This window comes from Protomyctophum parallelum (genome assembly GCF_964188405.1).
Source record: "Protomyctophum parallelum genome assembly, chromosome: 6".
NCBI lineage: Eukaryota > Metazoa > Chordata > Actinopteri > Myctophiformes > Myctophidae > Protomyctophum > Protomyctophum parallelum.
Genome location: NC_139701.1, coordinates 43,430,918 through 43,445,816, shown reverse-complemented (window position 1 = coordinate 43,445,816; position 14,899 = coordinate 43,430,918). Strand labels below are relative to the sequence as shown.

At 39.6% G+C, this 14,899-nt stretch overlaps 1 protein-coding gene across 1 annotated transcript; it reads left to right on the top strand.

Annotated features, from left to right (window-relative positions):
• Positions 1-535: 535 nt before the first annotated feature.
• Positions 536-7,430, top strand: LOC310860110 (uncharacterized protein). The gene is made up of 2 exons (XM_083766876.1): positions 536-621; positions 6,035-7,430. Exon 2 carries the CDS (start codon positions 6,085-6,087, stop codon positions 7,348-7,350), a length of 1,266 nt encoding a protein of 421 aa, XP_083623002.1. The 5' UTR covers positions 536-621; positions 6,035-6,084; the 3' UTR covers positions 7,351-7,430.
• The last annotated feature ends 7,469 nt before the right edge of the window (positions 7,431-14,899 follow it).

The following is a 14,899-nucleotide window of genomic DNA, read 5'->3' as shown; positions in this document are numbered from 1 at the left end:
ACAGAGTTTAGAACACTTATAAAAGGATTAAACGGATACAATTAAATATCAGTGAATCTGATCTGCTTGGCCAAGGCCTGCAGAGAGAGATATAGTTTCACAAGATAGTATTACCCAAAGTGTTAATGTAACACAGTTCAGCATACACCTTTTAATTCCTATTTATATCCAATATTTATTTGAAAATACATTGTTTTATTTAATTGATTGTCTTGTTCCACTTCTGCTTTGGCAATGTAAACATTATCTCATGCCAATAAAGCTAATTTGAATTGAATTGAGACAAAAAATCGGAGCTCTGGCGGTGTTACGGTGAAATTAGTGACCTGACGAAATATGTGACCACTTTGTGGACTTCACATAACTACACTGAGGTCTTTAAATATGAGGCCGAAATACCGCTAGGTTGAACTCTGCTAATAAACAAACAAGGAATGATTTACTTTCGGACGTTAATAACGTTACGTGAATGACGTCTACACGATTGTCACACATTTCAACAGGTCACCAATTGCACCGTAACACCGCCAGGCTGGGTGGAATGACCGAGTGGCCGAGATTTGTGGCTTTGGAATTCAGCGACGGTGTTCCAGGATCTTCATTTAAATCTCTACTTTTCAGGTACAACATGAGTATTTATGCTCTTGAATGGTTGAATACATTGTTATGATGTCCTTTTGTGTTTAGATTAACATTATATGAGCGAATATTGAGTTGTTTACAAGTGTCATGTTAGCCCATAGCCCCATGTGTGCCCTCTCCCTACGCTCATTCTGTAGCTCCGAGATGAGGTCACACACTGGGCCCCTCCCACCGCGTTTCAGAAACGGCGCAAGTTTCCACAAGAAGTGTTTCTTATCCTTATATTACCACACCATTAATCCAAAACGCTCTTAGTTAGCCCCAAGAAACTGAGATGCTATAAATGCTAAGATAGCATTCACAGCATCTATGTTGCTTGAGGCTAGTGCAGGGGGGGCAGTCAGCCAGATATTTCGTGAAGCCTCATTTGAAATCGGTAGTTCATATAATGGCCTGTTGTGGCGCTGGACTGGACCCAAAAAGCCCCATAGCTCCATAGAGGCCCATGTATTTTGGCCCAACTTCACCTAGACTGTATTACCTTAATAAACATCGTCATGAATACTTTCTTCTTCCAGTCACTAGTTTAAAGTCTCATTTCTAATGTCATAATATTCTTTTTGGAAAATTATGGTCCCATTAATTAAAAAAATGACCATAAAGTCGCGTATGTTCTGAGGGGCGTGGCTACCGTTACAGTCTATGATCGGGATTCCCCTCCCACTCAAGAGTCTTCTCCTCCCACTCGAGTCAAAATAAAAACCAACGGAGAAGAAGGGGGGAAGTCCCGCCTCGTTTTCTGGGCAGCCAATGACCAGCTGGTACAAAACGGAGCCAGCCAATGGCCAGCTGGTACCAAACGGATCTAGAAAGATGGCGACTTACAAGCATTTCATTTCAGGCTTCATTTTACGTTCATGTTAGACCCGCGGAACGCTTTGTCCATATTTTTTACAGTCTATGGGCTAGTGTCATCATATAGGCTATATCCAATAAGACAGCAATTGCACATGGAGAATAGAGTCTAAATGCAGACGGGAAGTAGATGGAAATGAGATAGCATTGGTTGTGTATTGTCATGTTTGTAGCAAAGAGTAAGAGAGGCTAAATTGTAACAACATTTTATTACATTCAGGATATGACAGTAGGTAGTATGAACATGAACAGTGAAACAATAATGAGCAATTTTATGTTGCATCACCATACTGTACCGTGCTGTACTGTACCATAATGTACTGTACTGTACCAGACTGTACTCTGCAGTAGCAGTACTGTACTGTGCTGTATCATGCTGTACTGTACCATACAATACTGTGCTTTACTGTACTGTGCCATACAATACGGTACTGTGCTTTACTGTACTGTACCATGCTGTACTGTAATGTACCGTACTGTACTGTATTGTGCTGTACTTTACTGTACTGTGCTGTATTTTACTCTACTGTACCATAATGTGCTGTACTGTACTGTACTGTAGTTTTCGGGCCCCACATGGGGTGCCATTTTTTAATGTAACGGTTTCACCAATACCTACATTTTGGTCACCGGAAAAACCCTACAAATTTCACTGAAGGAAATACAGCAACCTACCTGTTAACACATAGTTTGCTGGGGTTTTCTGTGAGCTCAGGCTTGGTGATGCTGAGCGATTAACATTGGACGAAGGAACTTTTTCGGGGCCCACAGCGAAATGTTCTCTTATAGCGAGAATCACACCGCATACATCAAAAGAAAGCCTAACTTGTCCACTGACCTTTTTCTAACACCTGCTTTTGCCTGCACTCTGCTCGCTTGAAAAAACAGCAGAGATATGGAAGGTTGAAGTTGATAGACATTGACAGACAGATATAAAAATGAACACAAATAATATCATATACATACTACACACTGAATGAAAGCCCTGAATGTCTACTTTTAGGAGGAAAACAAAACACATTGATCCCATGTACAGTTTGTCAGTAATTGGCTATTGAATGCAGCTTGCGCCCACCAGAGAGAACTTTAGAGAAGGTATGGACCTGAACAACTATTATTCACAAAATAAGGCCTATAGCGACATGTACATACTATATACCGTATGAAACAGAAGACTCTGCTTTCATAAGAAAAAAACTAATACTGTAATAATAATAAAAATCACACCCCTGTGAAGTGAGCAGTGCAACGTTGCACTGCTCACTTCACAGGGGTGTGATTTTTATTATTATTACAGTATTTTGTAAAATGTATCAGTGCTTCAGATCAAACAGGCGCTATAGGGCATCAAGGCAAGGACGAACAGACTGAAGGACAGTTTCTACCCCAGAGCAGTCATAGCTCTAAATTAGGGCTGACCTTCAATCACGCTTTTGATGATCGACACTTCTAAATACATTTGTTTCGATCGTCGACACAGCTGCAGAAGATAGAGAGGAGCGCATATTGGATTGGTCTTTTATTTAACAATTAAACAGCACCTGAAACAGGCATTACCTCTCCATCAAATAAAAATATATGTAATCCAAACTCCTCTGTCAATTGTAAACGAACGGTAACATGAATGAACTCTTCAAGCCTGACACTTGTCAGAAATAAAATCAACAGGCATGGGAAAAAGCGATGCCGATGGAGAAATCCCACATAGTTAAGTTACCTCATAGTCATGCTGCATGCGCTGTTGGTTGATGAAGAATTAGAATCCAAGGTTTGTCAATCATATTATGGTTTATGGTTGAAAGTAAACCATAATAAGTAAACTTTAAGAAGAGATCTGCAGTCATTGTGGTGCAGAGTGCATGAGAGCAGCTCCGCTTGCTAATTGATTTGACATTTGCGCAACTTCACTGCATGGCATTACAGTAATTAGTTATTTGCCAGCACCTGCTCCAATATAGGCCTAAATCAAACTTTATTTATATAGCACATTTAAAACAATCGAAGCTGACCAAAGTGCTGTAGGCCTACAGGCTGAAACAAGTAGAGCATCACCATCGGTGCACAAAAAGAACATAATTAAAAAAAAAACACAAGCTAATATATATATAGTATAGCTACATAATTACAATAATACGATCAGGTGCAATTAAATGCCAAAGAGAAAAGGTGTGTTTTCAGTAGAGATTTGGTCTGGGTCTGTAGGAGGCTAGGAGCTGATCTGCTGCATGGGAGTTCACAGTGATGGAACAGGTCAGTCTTCAGACAAGAAAAAAAAAAGATATCGCTGGCAACGGCAAAATCAGTTCTCCACATCGCCAAAATAAATCTATAGGCCTAGTTTCATTAGTGCAATTATACTCAGCCTATGCACAACGATTGTTTTAATTCAAAGTTGTATAGCTATTCTGTGAAATGTTTATTGTCATTCCGTGTATCTACAAGCTCCAAGCGTCCACAGCGCATGAGATTGCAGATCTTTGAACTTTTGGTGCGCGCACTCACCATGTGAATCCAAGCAGGTCCTCACAAGTATAGGTAAAACACAGCCAGGCTCCACAAGGTTCTCAGCGCAATGGCGCATCGATAAAAGTTGGGATTTCACTAGTGACATTATTCAGGCAATACTCAACAGATTGTTATAATTCCAAGTGATCTATAATCTGTGAAGTTTATATTTTCATTTGGGTGTAAGTAATGTTTTTACTTTTGATATGACTTTTATCAAAAAATGGTAGACTATATTTAATGTCCACTGAGCTGTGGTGCGCTTGCCTACACTCTCTCAATTAGGGATTTTCCCAGCGGTTATTTTCACTCTCGTGTACAACCTTTATTCAAATAGGGTATTTTAAAATGCAACCACACTTTCGATTTATTTTTCCTGGGACTGCAGCTGCACTTGTTCAGTTGACTTCCTTGTTGTTAACACGGGGGAAAGAGGAGGCGTTGCGAGGTGCTGCGAGGCGCGAGCATGGCTCGCGGACCAAATGGGCCGTCTCGCGGACCAAAAGCGGACGCTTTTTTTTATATGACTATTCGATGTTTTATTTCAAAATCGATTCCTGTGCGTATCGATTGAACTCTGACACTCGACACTTTATGGACTAAAAGGACTTACTGTGCAATATGCGTTTAATGTTTGTATTTTATATTTTATATAGAGTATTATTATTTTGTTTTAAATGCACTGAGCTGGATTGCAAATCAATTTCGTTGTCTTGTACAATGACAATAAAGATATTCTGATTCTGAGTAGTGACAAATTAAGAACTTTGTGCAAAATGTATTGAGGCCTCTGAGACGTGTCACCAGAATTTCCACCTTGGAGGAAAATCTGGTATGACAGGTAGGCCAATCAGAGGCAGGCGGGGCGTTACCATGGTTGGAGATGGACATAGTAAGGAATCAGGCAACAACATCACCATGGCAGCAAACATACTAGGCTAGTGTTTGATTCAACTTTACTTCATCTCCGCCTGTGATATAGATTTTGTTATTGACAATGTGAATGTTGCATCCGCAACGCGTTAGATCTGCCTTTTTATTTTTCGACACGCGACCCACTGTGAGCTGTTCTGCCTTTATAGCACAAATGTAGAAGGAGAGAGAAGGATGAGGCTGGCAGGGCATTTGCGTCAGGCACTCAGAACTTGAGGCAAGTAAATTGACCCTATGGGAGCCAACCCAGGGCAAAGCCAGGAGGGGAAAGAAGCGTACCACTTACTATATGTAGATGTGCTGCGGCGGGACAGCTTGGCTGACAACACTAAAGAGCTAAAGAACCTGATGTTGGATAGGAAATTGTGGAGGGCAGGAATCTTGATTTTGTGTTGGTTTCTCGCAGCAACTAACTAACTAACTAGCACTAATATATCGTCGGATATATTAGAATGTTTTTGGCCTATCGCCAAGCTTGTAGAAGGAGAAGAGACAGCTGTAGCAAACATCTGAAGCCAGAGGTAGCCAAAGAGAAGATTCTTGTCACTCCCTTTGAACGAGGCAGGAAACGACTGCCATACTTATTTTCAGAGTCGAAAGTCGGCTAAGAATGCAGGGCTTGAATAGCTGTTTCTGGCCATATTCATGTATGTATGGCTTGAGAACATGAGCTTAACTGGGAGTAAAGGACTCAAAGCCAGCCACACCTTATTTGAGTCGATTACAGGAACCATAAGATACCCCCCTAAGGATCACCCATTTCAGCTTGACCAAAGTTATCATTTTGAATCAATTAAAGTGAGGATGTGTCATTCAATGTGCTGTGTACATTCAGTACACAACAGTCAGGATTTCCTTGTTTCTGCCGTGAGGAGTCAGTGTGTCTATTGGATTGTAAGGGAGGAGCGTAAGCTGTAGTTAGACTGGCTCAGTGATCTCACAAATACAGCTGCTGTGTAAGGTTACAGGCACCCAGGCATTTATTTTCTTCACATTTGCATCTTAATTGTTAGTGAAATATTCCTTTATGTTTAATTACTATGACTACAAAAATGCATTTATTTGTTCTCTGCTGATGTTACCTCCTCTCTCCTCATAGATCTTGCACCCCTTCCTGTGTGTAAAGAGGTTTCCACTCAACAGCAGGGGATGAGTCCTATTCTGGTCCAGGTGAAACTAGAACCTCCACAGATTAAAGAGGAACAGCAGGAGATGAGTCCCATTGTGGACCAGGTGAAATTAGAACCTCCACAGATTAAAGAGGAACAGCAGGACATTAGTCCCATTTTGGTCCTGGTGAAAATAGAACCTCCACAGATTAAAGATGAACAGCAGGAGATTAGTCCCATTCTGGTCCTGGTGAAACTAGAACCTCCACAGATTAAAGACGAACAGCAGGAGATGAGTCCCATTGTGGACCAGGTGAAATTAGAACCTCCACAGATGAAAGAGGAACAGCAGGAGGAGTTACTAGAGGAGGCAGGATTGTCATTGACATTACTAGCAGTGAAAAGTGAAAATGATGATGGAAACGGAGAGACACAGACTCTAACCAGCACCTCAATTGAACATGTGAAAACACAAGCTGATGTAGAGGACTGTGGAACATCACAACCAACTAATGATAACCAGCTCCTCTCTTCACACAGTTCTAAATTGGACAGTACTGAGGACAGTGATGACTGGGCTTCACAGTGTTCTGAATCTGATACTGAAGACAGTGATGAGTGGAAGCCCAGTGGTGATCAATCTGTTTTAAACACACGGAAATCACACGGACAGAACATAACATTATTAACACAAACACCATCCATGAGGAGTCAAACAGGAAAGTCAAGTGTTTTATGTACAGACTGTGGCAAAGTCTTGAGGAAGTCTAATCTGAAAAAACACATGAGGACCCATACAGGGGACAAGCCATTTTCGTGTTCCGTTTGTAGCAAAAGCTTTAATTACTCTCATCACCTGAAAACACACTTGAGACTTCATACAGGGGACAAGCCATTTGCTTGTTCAGTTTGTAACAAAAGGTTTTACCAATCTCAACACCTGAAAACACACATTAAGACCCATACAGGGGAAAAGCCATTTGCTTGTTCAGTTTGTAATAAAAGCTATTCCCTTAATAAAGATCTGAAAACTCACATGAGAACTCATACAGGAGACAAGCCATTTGTTTGTTCAGTTTGTAACAAAAGCTTTAATCAATCTCAACACCTGAAAAAACACATGAGAACTCATACTGCGGACAAGCCATTTACTTGTTCAGTTTGTAGCAAAGGCTTTAAACATTCTGGAGCTCTGAAACCACACATGACGACCCATACTGAGGACAAGCCATTTGCTTGTTCAGTTTGTAAAAAAGGCTTTACCCATTCTCATAAACTGAAAAGACACATGAGTAGTCACACATGAGGACTCATAATAGGGACAAGCCCTTTGCTTGTTCAGTTTGTAGAAAAACCTTTAAACAATCTGAATACTTCAAAACATACATGAGGACTCATACAAGGGAAAGACCTTGTTCACTTTGTAAAAAAAAAAAGAAAAGAAAAAAAGCTTATGTGATCTCAACATCTGAATGTGCATGAGAACACATACAGGGAATATGCCTACCCCTCGCTAAAAACATCAAAGACCCAGTTATCGAGAGGGAATCCTCCAATGCCGGTGACGTAGCAGGTGCTCAAAGGTATTCCAAACCTCCTCCTTTCCATACACACACCCTCGACAAGGAAGATTACTATTACTATCACAGCACCACTAAATTATTTTTAGGATTTATGCCACTGGTTATTTTTTATACATTTCTCTATCCTGTTTTTGTTTGTCCCGATCAGCAGTATTTTTTAGCATGCTGTGTTTTTGTGATACTGGTGTATTTATAATTTAGAGTCGGACCCTTACACCTGTAATTTACTAGGTCTGAGCCCAAATACATGTATTGGATATTATGCCCTCCTGAGACATTTAGTTTGTATGTGTTACTGTATCCATGTCTATAGTCTGCCTCACTCAGTAGACCTATATGTATAGTATCCATGGTTTGTAATACCTTTTTCCTACCGACTTATCCCATTGTATTTCTTTAAGAATATTCCATTCAGTGTGTAAAAACAAATATGGACCTGCCCCTCTCCATGGTAACGGATGGTCGTTTGCTTTATGATTGGCCCTCAGCTCTCGAGAGTTGCCATATAGAGGGTATGCGCGTGACATCATCGTACCTGGAAGTTATGCGGGAACGCCCACTGAGTGGCAAACTACTTTCTGGCCTTGACAGCCTATTCATCCAAACAGAAAAGTCCTGTCTGATTGCATTATTAAACAATGTTAAACGCACCAACATTGCAGCTGAACGAAAAGCTTGAATTATCCTCTTTCTATCTGAAAAGTTTTTGTGTCATGAAAATCCACCATAGAAATGTTATGAGCTACTTTCTATCAAGAAATGCCCTGCATTTGATTATTTTTGTAAGTGTCAGAGTTTGGAAGTGCTTGTTTTCAATAACACAACATTTTGCTGCCTCCTGCATTATGTGACATTTAGAAACAGGTGGTACGCAGGACGGTTGAGTGATTTCCAACGAGCGCTTCCAAACTCCAAAACTCCATGCTGCTCAATGTTTTGCCACTCAGTCTAGATGAGGGGGGGGCGTGTCCTGATGGGGAAATCATGCATGTGCATACTTTCTATTTACTGGCCAGCTGCTTTATGTCTAATGAAGGGCTGAGTGACTGAAATGTTGTACCTTTAACATAAATAAAACAAATTATAAGTGAAGACAGTGTGCGGGGCGTCCCGTCCCCCTCTTCCTTATTACTACTGCTATCCCAATCTACAAGCTAGCCCACAACGTGTATGTGTCAGATTGTAGATTTGTTATTTTGTGTGTTCGTGTGCGTGAACCAGTATCCAAACAAGTATAATGTGTATAATCAGAAGAACAGTAATAGCCAGTAGCATTTGATTATTATTATTTATTCATGTATTTATTTTTTCATCAAGGGTGGACAGAGCCGTCATTTTATTTAAAACGAGAAGGTGGCAAAATAGTGACCACTATCCAATCCAATTTTGATGACATTCAAACGGGATGGAAATTGCCATCCTGATGATCCAAGAATTTTTTAAAAAGAAAATGAGACAAGTAAACATGTTTATATCATTGTTTAACATGGGCGTGAATGGGAAATGGGAAAACTATTTTCAGCATTTTTTTATGTTCCACTGCTTGGATTTCTGAGGACTTTTGGTATGTTATTACTAAGGCCAAACGGAATCTGCAGGTGTTTTTCTGCTGTGATTCCGGAGGAAAATCTGTGTGATTCTGCTGGGTGTTTATTAAGGTTTTAGACAGTTATCCAGTACTATAATCAATGTGTTTGGAACAAAATAAACTCTAAACAAGCTAAGTAAACGTTAAAGTACCATAACAGAGTGAGATTTATTAGTCAAACCTTCAAATGCATGAACATTCTTACAATTCAAATAACAAATGTGAAGTAAAATGACAAACAGTCCAACATGAACACATAATTAGCCAGCCAGCCAATGGCTTTCCGTCAGTCAGTGGCTTTCCATCAGTCAGTCAGTCACGCATTCTGAGTCAGTCACCCAGCCAGTCAGTTAGTTAGCCAGCCAGATAGCCAGGGGCCAGCTTGGGGGCTTTTGCAAGAGGAATATCTACCTCAACCAGAGCCTTTGTAAAAATCCAAACAAACTCCTTCCTCTCAGCAGTACATGGGGTCTTGGAGAAGCAGGCAGCCAGGGTTTCAGTCCTAGATTGTACAGCAATAAAAGACAATTTGTTACAATATCAATGCATAGAATTATAAAATAATGCAAACTCACAAATATCTGCTTTTGTAAATTGAGTGAGAAATTTTCTCTCACACAGAAGATGTAGCCTATACATTATAGGTTGACTATAATCATTCTGGCTGCTAGACTTGGTATGTGTAACAAAACAAACTGAAAACTAAAATGTGTAACCATCACTGCTACATTCTCAATAGTCAATACTCTATTACAAGGGTCTTCAACAGGGGGTCCGAGACCTTAATCACTAACTAACCCAAGCTGAGGGTAACATTAGTAGAAAATAGCAGATCTACAAGTTCACAATGCCTCTGCGACTAAGTGGTCGTCTAAAAATTGTGAACATGAATCCAAGACCTGACATTCATAAATGATTTTGTTGCCAACTGATGTAGGTATGTTAAAGTAAACCTGTGAACAATGTCTATAGTGTACGATAGACCTATTTGATATACGATATGAATCATGATACAGTACTTTATTGTCAGTTCACACTGAAATTTGTCTTGCGACCCAGCAGCCATGTATTCAGAACACATATAACACAAAGAACAAAACAATATTACATGAAGACAAGAGCAATGTCCACCGCCTATAGATTACCCCATGGCTACTACAACTCCTGATTAAGTCAACTGGTGGACAAAGGACCTCTTTAGTCTGACCTTATTGTATGCCGGGACACAATGGGCTCCATTTTCGTCACCGCTATAAACCTCTTGTCCCTAAACTTCTTTGCCTTTTTGTGAGTGGTAAGGAACAGCTTTGTCCCTATGTCCAAATCTATGTGACTATGTCCGTTTAGAGTACCAATAGGGGGTGCTGTTGCACCACTCGCTTCAGACTGCTCTGATTATCTTTTTACTATTTTGAAAAACATTTTTGAATAGTTCAACTAGCCAATCTACATTGACATGGGAGCTTGTAGACTGGCCAATTTTAACTGTTAAAAATGTTTTGCAAAATAGTACAAAAAAGGCAAAGAAGTTTAGGGATAAGGGGTTTAGCGGTGACGAAAATGGAGCCCCATATCTCCTTCCTGAAGGTAGCATCCTTCCTGTATGTTACCATAAGCTGTTTCAAATACTGTGGATAATTGAAGTGAATGCATTTTAAAAGATCAACGGCAGTGCTGCTGTCTTCTTGAGGTGGGTTGGTTGAGATCTTCATACAAAGTACAGTGATGGGTCATATATGGACAATCAAGATATACATAGGATGTCAAATATGGAGTAGGAGCGGAGCGCACACCAATAGTGGGGAGGTGCTGACCACGGTGTAAAAGATGGTTGGATTCCTCTTTAAGCAATATGAACGTGTTTATTAAGAAGAGAAGGTTGGTTATACAAACTGTGGTTACGTCTCTGTCTGTCTGTCTCTGTATGTCTATGCCAGAACGGACATCTTGTCTGTCTGCTTCGTGCCTGTCCTATACCGTAGTAGTACCAGCTCTACTGCGCAGTGCTGCGCAGGTACAATTGTGCAGTCACAATGTTACCTTATATGACATCTCCCCCTTTTCTTTTCTTTTTTTTGGGGGAAAACTAAACAATATCACACATACTGTATGCTGCACTAGAATGAAGCCAAAATACAAATCAGACAATATCCGTAGCAGAGGAAAACAGCAATAACACATCACATTTTAGAGAAATATCACTCAAAATGAACACATCCTTGTGTGCGTACTCGTCAAACTTCTTCACTACGATGGCATAATCCTCCTTATCTTTATCTGCAGCAAAAACGAAAGACCTGAATACATCTTCTGCCTCGCTTCCCATGGCGTAAATTAGGCAACTCATTTGCACAGCTCCCTCGTCTTTGTTTAGCTTCATAGCGATTCTGTACCTCTCAAACCGCTGTTTGTAGTCGGGCCATTCTGTCGGCTTTTCAAAGGCAAAGTTCACTGGTGGATTACATTTGGCCATTGTGTGTTAAGTCCTCTCTCCTCGGTTACTTCTGACACCATGTAAAAGATGGACGGAGTCCTCTTTAAGCAATATGAACGTGTTTTTTAAGAAGAGAAGGTTGGTGATACAAACTGTGGTTATGTCTCTGTCTGTCTGTCTATGCCAGAACGGACATCTTGTCTGTCTGCTTCGCGCCTGTCCTATACCGTAGTACCAGCTCTACTGTGCAGTGCTGCGCAGGTACAATTGTGCAATCACAATGTTACCGTATATGACACACGGCAGTGTTGTTTTTGGCAGCAAATTTCTATTTTAGTTTAGTCATAGTCTTTGGAATAAAACTTCATTTAGTTTTTGTCATATTTTAGTGGAATGTTTTAGTAATTTTGGTCGACTAAATGCCATGCGATTTTAGTTGACTAAATCTACAGCTGATTTAGTCGACAAAGATGTATTTTGGTGGGCCTTGATGCCGTCGTAATGGCTGATTTTACACTGAAAATAGCCGATCTACAAGCTCGCAACTCGTTGTGAGCTTGTAGATCGGCTATTTTCAGCATGCAACCAAGTGTAAAATTATTTCTACTGGATCTGTCAACTACTCCCTTCCTAACATTTTAGTATAGTTTTTATTTGTTGACGAAATTGTTATTATATTTAGTCTTAGTTTTAGTCATCATACCGGTAGCTTAGTTTTCATTTAGTTTCCTTTTAGTTTCCCTCAGGGAAAAAAAGGTAGTCGACGAAATCAACACTGGACCACGGGAGAGCAAAACTTGTAAAGGAAGGAGATAGGCTACCTGAAGAAGGCATGTTGTTGCCGAAACGTTGGTCTTTCAATAAAAAAAAAGTTTTTTCTGCATCGTGACTACGAGCTGTGCCACCTCTCCTTCCTTTAACATAGAACTAGTGAAAATAGCATATCAGTATTACCATAGGCTATTCTCACTATTTTAAAATGTTTTATTTTAAAAGAATAGTTTTTGACACAACAGCAATTATATAATGCCATGTAAGCTGTGGTACATTTTCAGTATTTATAAATGAGTGATTGTTGAATAACAGATAGTATGTCAAGAGGGGGAAAAAATCACACCTGTGTGAAGTGAGGGGCACTACTATATTAAAGTAACTCATGTTGCTATGATTAAATGGTGTAATGTTGTCAATGGCGTTTTTAAAACCAAACATTGCACTAAAAACAAACATTAAACCTGTATATAGGAGGGCCCTCAAAAATAATACCAATATTTAACAAACTAACACATATTATATTATACATATTATATTTATAGGAGTCAGATATCTCTGCCTCCTATACATAGTCCAGAGAACAGAAGGAACACCAGATATGGATGATTATCTGTGTAGTAATGGATGCAGTCCACTAGGGGGAACTATCACACAGGAGAAACAACACAGTATGTAGAGTTCTGAACACAACAGTAAATAGAAAGCAGGATTTCTACAGGTTGGTCTACAGTGGAAAACCTCCAAGGTTACTAGCAAGATAATCAATACACCTGACACCTTTACACATTGTATATTAAACCAAATTCTAATTATTACACACTAGTTAGTGGTACTATTATATAATATTTACATTGCTGGCCTGGCTTGCTAATTTTAAATAAATGACAGGCTGCAGATTTAATTTCTCATTTTTATTCAGGTCAGTGGGATGGTGGTGTGGTGCACTAAATCAATAACGTTGTCACCGGGGCTCCAAGGAAAAAAGGTAAGCAACCAGGTCTATGAATATGAGCCTATAACATAAGCAACTATAGGCTACGTCTAGGAGACTAGACTATTGGACAATTACACAATATGGATACATATAAGATAATTGATTCATTATGAATATAATCCACAGAGTAACTAACTGTCAAATAATTGTAGTAGAGTAATGCGCACAATGTTTTCCTGAAATGCAGTACACTGACTGACAAAATTTGCAGTGACACATAGAATAAAGGGTAACAACTCACCCCGTTTCTGTTTTCCTCCCAGAATTTTCCCCAGTGAGCTGGTGGGAGAGGCTGGACAGCAGACGGCTGGACTTTGAATTTCTCTAACTATAAACTTTCATGACAGCAGACAGCCTAAGTACAAATATAATTTATGAAAAGCTACTACAGTGAAGTCTGGTCACAGAAGTTGTTGTAGGATATGTGGGGATTATCTGACGAGGTACCATTTGAGTGGGGAAAACCTTACATATACTAAATAATACTAAATTGTTTATATAAGGTCATTATAAGTAAAATAATATAGCCTTTCCACATGAGTATCTTTTTATATTTTTCCAAAAAGAATACAAACAGCCAATAGCATATTACAAAGTTATCCCCCTCACTGGTGAAAATTCCGGGAGGAAAAACGGGCAAGCACCGGGGTGAGTTGTCCACTATTTGAATAAAGCAGAAAGCCACCGAATGTGTTGTGGTCGTTTGCGGTATAGTCAAAGAGACTCGTTCCCAATGGTAAACTCATGTAAACATTGTCCCCCTCCTCCAGCTCTGTGATGATTGCATTAGAGACGTTTGCAGAATTACAGTACATTTCAAGCACAACTCAATACAAAGACTGTTAACTGTGAGTGGATGACCCAATAAAGCACACTTACAAGAAGGTCCACCTTGTTCAATTCATCAAAACATTTAGAGACGTACAAATAGCCACTTATAGCAAAAGAACAGAACAGGAATTCAACTGCAACTGTAAAGTTGCTTATTAATATTGGTAGTTGCGGGTTGCGTTTTTTGGGGCTTGTTTCTAAAGTGTAGTTGTTTATTTGGGATTGTTTCCTAATGTTGTTAAAGCAGTGATTCTCAAACATCTCCATGTCAAAGACCTCCACATTAATGTATTTGTCCAACTAAGGACCCTACATTTAAAAATGTTTTGTGCCAGAAGGAACAACAAGATTTGTGTTGTTGTTAAAATGTTTAAAACAATATTCCACATTTGTGTCACATTTATCTTTTTGACTGTTTTGAAACTAGCAGATCTACAAGCTCACAACGCACCTGATTGCTTGTTTCTCGCACACAATGTGGCAACACTAATAGTAATAAAAGGATAGAGAGACTGAACCGGAGCAGTAGCAAATAACTAACTAAATAAATAATAAATAAATAACGGGTTAGAATAGGGTTATAATAAACCAACTGGCTATGGCGGAAAAAAACGCTCCAAAGCAGACGGACGAAGAGGTAGAGATGCTACT

What these genes read in the sequence shown, in the direction of transcription:
- LOC310860110 (XM_083766876.1), top strand. Translation starts at nt 6,085, where the DNA reads ATGAGTCCTATTCTGGTCCAGGTGAAACTAGAACCTCCACAGATTAAA.